The sequence below is a fragment of the Engystomops pustulosus genome, chromosome 6, assembly GCF_040894005.1.
Source record: "Engystomops pustulosus chromosome 6, aEngPut4.maternal, whole genome shotgun sequence".
NCBI classification, from domain to species: domain Eukaryota; kingdom Metazoa; phylum Chordata; class Amphibia; order Anura; family Leptodactylidae; genus Engystomops; species Engystomops pustulosus.
The window spans coordinates 8,703,938-8,710,405 of record NC_092416.1 but is presented as its reverse complement, the minus strand read 5'-3'; the positions used below and the strand labels follow the sequence as shown (position 1 = coordinate 8,710,405).

The window sequence follows — 6,468 nt, the reverse complement described above, 5'->3', positions numbered from 1 at the left end:
GATGCACTGCAACAACTACAGCCACCAGCAGATCAACCAGAAATCAAATATATATAACGCTATTGTAGACGTAAGTAAGCCGTTTGGATTCTCCTATGGCTATTTTCTAGCCAAGTATGAAAGCACACTACTATGCCAGATGAGATGACACTGAGTTATTGAAAAAATAAACGTAAAATAAAAAGAAACTGGCAGACTGTGCCTAATTGAAATCAAACCCCTAATAAATTTTCCCACTTTGGTGTTTGAGGTGGATATGTGTGTCACTAAGAGCTAAACACAACGGTAGCAAGTCCCCCTGCTAATTCCTCACAATATGGTACTAGCTGCACTACTAGTGCCAGCAAGCCCAGTCACAAGCAAATAAAAAAAAAAGTATAACGTTATTGTAGCCCTAAGAAGGCTGTTGGGTTGTAAGCTAATAGAACAGCCTAACGCTTTCCCTGACCAGCAGCAGCTCTCTCCCTAGCGGCATCCAGACACAGAATGATACGAGTAGCGCGGGCAGGGACTAGTCTATTCCAGGGTCACCTGATCTGGCCAGCCAACCACTGCTATCGATGTGTAAGGGTACCACGTCATGCTGGGTGGAGTGCAGAGTCTCCTGGCTTGTGATTGGCTCTGTTTCTGGCCGCCAAAAAGCAAAACGGCGGGAGCTGCTATTTTCTCGAGCGGGCAAAATACTCGTTCGAGCAACGAGCAGTTACGAGTACGCTAATGCTCGATCGAGCATCAAGCTCGGACGAGTATGTTCGCTCATCTCTAGTCAGGAACCTTCCACTGACAACCAGAAGTCAAAGCTTTCGGCAAGGTCCAAGATCATGAATACCACTCGATATGGTAGGGGACCTCAGAGGAGGAGACCACCGTCAGGACAAATATGGTGGGACTACTCTGAGGACCGATGCTGTCCCCTTTGCCTCAGAGCTGTAACCCATTACTTTTGGATTTAATGTGGCCAGAACTAAACTTGTAAGTAAAATCATCCATTGTACCGGCTTCCAGAACACTTTATTATCATACGATCAATTATTTCTTTAATTCAGTATTTAATCATCTTTATTTTTTCAATTAATTTTTGTAATTGTATATTACTTGTCAATTGTCACCTGCAGGAAACGTGTTGGAATCCCAGGATCAAATATAAAAGACTCTTGTTATATTTGGTGCTCAACAACACGACTCTGTTCTCACATCGACTTCTTCCTTTTGGCCTACAACAGGACATTGTGGCCTTATGTGACCGACATAATTTCTTAATATCTTAGATGTCTTGATGATGTCCTGCAGTTAAACACTTATACACAGAACGAATATATAATTACAGACAGTTTATAGCTGAAACAATTTTCACAACAAATTTCAAGAAAAATTTTAAATGTTCTCGACATTCTCGGTGAAGGCTTTCCGGAGCACAGTATGGATGGAGGTACAAAATCTTTCCTTAAAACCCTGACCAATGAAGATGTACAGAATGGGATTAATGCAGCTATTGGCCGTCATCAGGCATCGCATTATTTCCTTTATAGTGCGAATATCTTCCAAAACTATTTGGTGTTCAAAAATTTGCAAAAGGAGGAAAATATTGTAGGGGAAGAAGCAGATGAAGAAGGAGATGATGATGGCCACAAAAACTTTGAAAGGCCTAGAAGATAAGTTGATGTGTTTCCTCTTGACCTGCACAGCGATGGCCGCGTAACACAGGACGATGATGGTGAAGATTACAATCAAGACAATTAACCTGACCACCACCTTCCACTTGAAGGTTTTATCATGGCTAAGACCACAGTAGAGTTTGCCGCGGTCATTACATGTGCTCTGGAAGAAGAAGTACGGAATATTGAAGACAAAAGAGATGATCCAGATAAGCAGGACTGTAATCTTGGCCAATCGTATCGTCCGGTGATTCTTACACCACACCGGGAAGTAGACACAAACACAACGGTCTATGCTGATGACCATGAGCTGAAAGACACTGATGCCTGTGTTTAGATTGTTCAGAAACCAGAACAAGTTGCACATAAACGGTCCAAATGGCCATTGATTACCGAGAGCTAAGTAGGTGATTCTTAGAGAAAGGAAAAATGTGAACAGGAAATCAGCGATGGCCAAATTAAGGATCCACATCGTGTTGACCGTCTTCTCCATCTTAGAGGAGCAGAACCAGATTACGAGGCCATTTCCAGTGACTCCCAATACACAAACCATCACATGGACCACCAGGGTGTACACCTGTATGGTGCTGTTGTATCTTCTTGAAGTGCAATTATTATCACTGTCATTCATGGTTCTTGGAGCCTTATGTTATACACGGAGGATGCTGAATTTTTTTCTGCGATGAAAAAAATATAAAAGGGAATATAGTAACAAATTATATTGTAAGATATTAATGCTACATGGTGAAACCAGATCTTATTGAGAAGTGATTTTACTTTTTATTATTGCATTTTTCCTATATCTTCCCTTAATTTTATGGGAGTAGCCACCTTAAATGAGCTTCCTCTCTTTTCTATATAGAAGTCATTGTACAGGAAGGGGGAGGAGATAAGCTGTGACATCATCTATTGTCAGTAGTGATGTAATTATAGGTCAGTGTTATCTATATAGAGGTCATTGTACAGGAAGGGGGAGGAGATAAGCTGTGACATCATCTATTGTCAGTAGTTATGTAATGTTGGGTCAGTGTTATCTATATAGAGGTCATTGTACAGGGAGAGGGAGGAGATAAGCTGTGACATCATCTATTGTCAGTAGTGATGTAATGATGGGTCAGTGTTATCTATATAGAGGTCATTGTACAGGGGGAGGAGATAAGCTGTGACATCATCTATTGTCAGTAGTGATGTAATGATGGTTCAGTGTTATCTATATAGAGGTCATTATACAGTGAGGGGGAGGGGATAAGCTGTGACATCATCTATTGTCAGTAGTGATGTAATGATGGGTCGGTGTTATCTATATAGAGGTCATTGTACAGGGAGGGGGGAGGAGATAAGCTGTGACATAATCTATTGTCAGTAGTGATGTAATGATGTGTCAGTGTTATCTATATAGTGGTCATTGTACAGGGGGAGGAGATAAGCTGTGACATCATCTATTGTCAGTACTGATGTAATGATGGGTCAGTTATCTATATAGAGGTCATTGTACAGGGAGGTGGGAGGAGATAAGCTGTGACATTATCTATTGTCAGTAGTGATGTAATGATGGGTCAGTGTTATCTATATAGAGGTCATTGTACAGGGAGGAGGAGGAGATAAGCTGTGAGATCATCTATTGTCAGTAGTGATGTAATTATAGGTCAGTGTTATCTATATAGAGGTCATTGTACAGGGAGGGGGAGGAGATAAGCTGTGACATCATCTATTGTCAGTAGTGATATAATGATGGGTCAGTGTTATCTATATAGAGGTCATTGTACAGGGAGGGGGAGGAGATAAGCTCTGACATCATCTTTTGTCAGTAGTGATGTAATGATGGGTCAGTGTTATCTATATAGAGGATATTGTACAGGGAGGAGGAGATAAGCTCTGACATCATCTTTTGTCAGTAGTGATGTAATGATGGGTCAGTGTTATCTATATAGAGGTCATTGTACAGGGAGGGGGAGAAGATAAGCTGTGACATCATCTATTGTCAGTAGTGATGTAATGATGGGTCAGTGTTATCTATATAGAGGTGATTGTACAGGGAGGGGGAGGAGATAAGCTGTGACATCATCTATTGTCAGTAGTGATGTAATGATGGGTCAGTGTTATCTATATAGAGGTCATTGCACAGGGAGGGGGAGGAGATAAGCTGTGACATCATCTATTGTCAGTAGTGATGTAATGATGGGTCAGTGTTATCTATATAGTGGTCATTGTACAGGGGGAGGAGATAAGCTGTGACATCATCTATTGTCAGTACTGATGTAATGATGGGTCAGTGTTATCTATATAGAGGTCATTGTACAGGGAGGGGGAGGAGATAAGCTGTGACATCATCTATTGTCAGTAGTGATGTAATGATGGGTCAGTGTTATCTATATAGAGGTCATTGTACAGGGAGGGGGAGGAGATAAGCTGTGACATCATCTATTGTCAGTACTGATGTAATGATGGGTCAGTGTTATCTATATAGAGGTCATTGTACAGGGAGGTGGGAGGAGATAAGCTGTGACATCATATATTGTCAGTAGTGATGTAATGATGGGTCAGTGTTATCTATATAGAGGTCATTGTACAGGGAGGGGGAGGAGATAAGCTGTGACATCATCTATTGTCAGTAGTGATGTAATGATGGGTCAGTGTTATCTATATAGAGGTCATTGTACAGGAGGGGGAGGGGATAAGCTTGGACATCATCTATTGTCAGTAGTGATGTAATGATGGATCAGTGTTATCTATATAGTGGTCATTGTACAGGGAGGGGGAGGAGATAAGCTGTGACATCATCTATTGTCAGTAGTGATGTAATGCTGGGTCAGAGTTATCTATATAGAGGACATTGTACAGGGAGGGGGAGGAGATAAGCTTTGACATCATCTATTGTCAGTAGTGATGTAATGATGGGTCAGTGTTATCTATATAGAGGTCATTGTACAGGGAGAGGGAGGAGATAAGCTGTGACATCATCTATTGTCAGTAGTGATGTAATGATGGGTCAGTGTTATTTATATAGAGGTCATTGTACAGGGAGGGGGAGGAGATAAGCTGTGACATCATCTATTGTCAGTAGTGATGTAATGATGGGTCAGTGTTATCTATATAGAGGTCATTGTACAGGGAGGGGGAGGAGATAAGCTGTGACATCATCTATTGTCAGTAGTGATGTAATGATGGGTTAGTGTTATCTATATAGAGGTCATTGTACAGGGAGGGGGAGGAGATAAGCTGTGACATCATCTATTGTCAGTAGTGATGTAATGATGGGTCAGTGTTATCTATATAGAGGTTATTGTACAGGGAGGGGAGGAGATAAGCTGTGACATCATCTATTGTCAGAAGTGATGTAATGATGGGTCAGTGTTATCTATATAGAGGTCATTGTACAGGGAGGGGGAGGAGATAAGCTGTGACATCATCTATTGTCAGTAGTGATGTAATGATGGGTCAGTGTTATCTATATAGAGGTCATTGTACAGGGAGGGGGAGGAGATAAGCTGTGACATCATCTATTGTCAGTAGTGATGTAATGATGGGTCAGTGTTATCTATATAGAGGTCATTGTACAGGGAGGAGGAGGAGATAAGCTGTGACATCATCTATAGTCAGTAGTGATGTAATGATGGGTCAGTGTTATCTATATAGAGGTCATTGTACAGGGAGGGGGAGGAGATAAGCTGTGACATCATCTATTGTCAGTAGTGATGTAATGATGGGTCAGTGTTATCTATATAGAGGTCATTGTACATATATATATACATATAAATATATTCAGTGAAATATGGGCACAACACAAGTGCTACTGCTCCTCCTATGGATACAATATAGCATTATATCATCCATCCTGCATGTATGGAAACACATCAGTACAACTACTCCTATCCTTTTTGTATGGGCACAGCACAGTACTACTACTCCTATCCTGTATATATGGGCACAGCACAGTACTGCTACTCCTTTCCTGTATGTATGGGCACAGTACAGTACTACTACTCCTATCCTGTATATATGAGCACAGCACAGTACTACTACTTCTATCCTGTATATATGGGCACAACACAGTACTACTACTCCTATCCTGTATATATGGTCACAGCACAGCACTACTGCTCCTATCCTGTATATATGGGCACAGCACAGTACTACTACTCCTATCCTGTATATATGAGCACAGCACAGTACTACTACTCCTATCCTGTATATATGGGCACAGCACTGTACTACTACTCATATCCTGTATATATGAGCACAGCACAGTACTACTACTCCTATCCTGTATGTATGGGCACAGCACAGTACTGCTACTCCTGTACTGTATATATGGGCACAGCACAGTACTACAACTCCTATTTTGTATATATGGGTACTGCACAGTACTACTACTCCTATCCTGTATATATGGGCACAGCACAGTACTACTACTCCTATACTGTATGTATGGGCACAGCACAGTACTACTACTCCTATCCTGTATATATGGGCACATCACAGTATTACTACTCATATCCTGTATATATGAGCACAGCACAGTACTACTACTCCTGTCCTGTATGTATGGGCACAGCACAGTACTGCTACTCCTGTCCTGTATATATGGGCACAGCACAGTACTACAACCCCTATCCTGTATATATGGGTACAGCACAGTACTACTACCCCTATCCTGTATATATGAGCACAGCACAGTACTACTACTCCTATCCTGTATGTATGGGCACAGCACAGTACTACTACTCCTATCCTGTATATATGGGCACAGCACAGCACTTCTACTCCTATCCTGTATATAAGAGCACAGCACAGTACTACTACTCCTATCCTG

The 6,468-nt window shown here is 41.4% G+C and overlaps 1 protein-coding gene across 1 annotated transcript; it reads right to left on the bottom strand.

The window, feature by feature from the left end:
- Window positions 1-1,374: 1,374 nt before the first annotated feature.
- Window positions 1,375-2,286, bottom strand: LOC140065272 (N-formyl peptide receptor 3-like). Its single transcript, XM_072112869.1, has one exon. The coding sequence runs from the start codon at window positions 2,284-2,286 to the stop codon at window positions 1,375-1,377; it is 912 nt and encodes a 303-aa protein (XP_071968970.1).
- Between the last annotated feature and the right edge of the window lie 4,182 nt (window positions 2,287-6,468).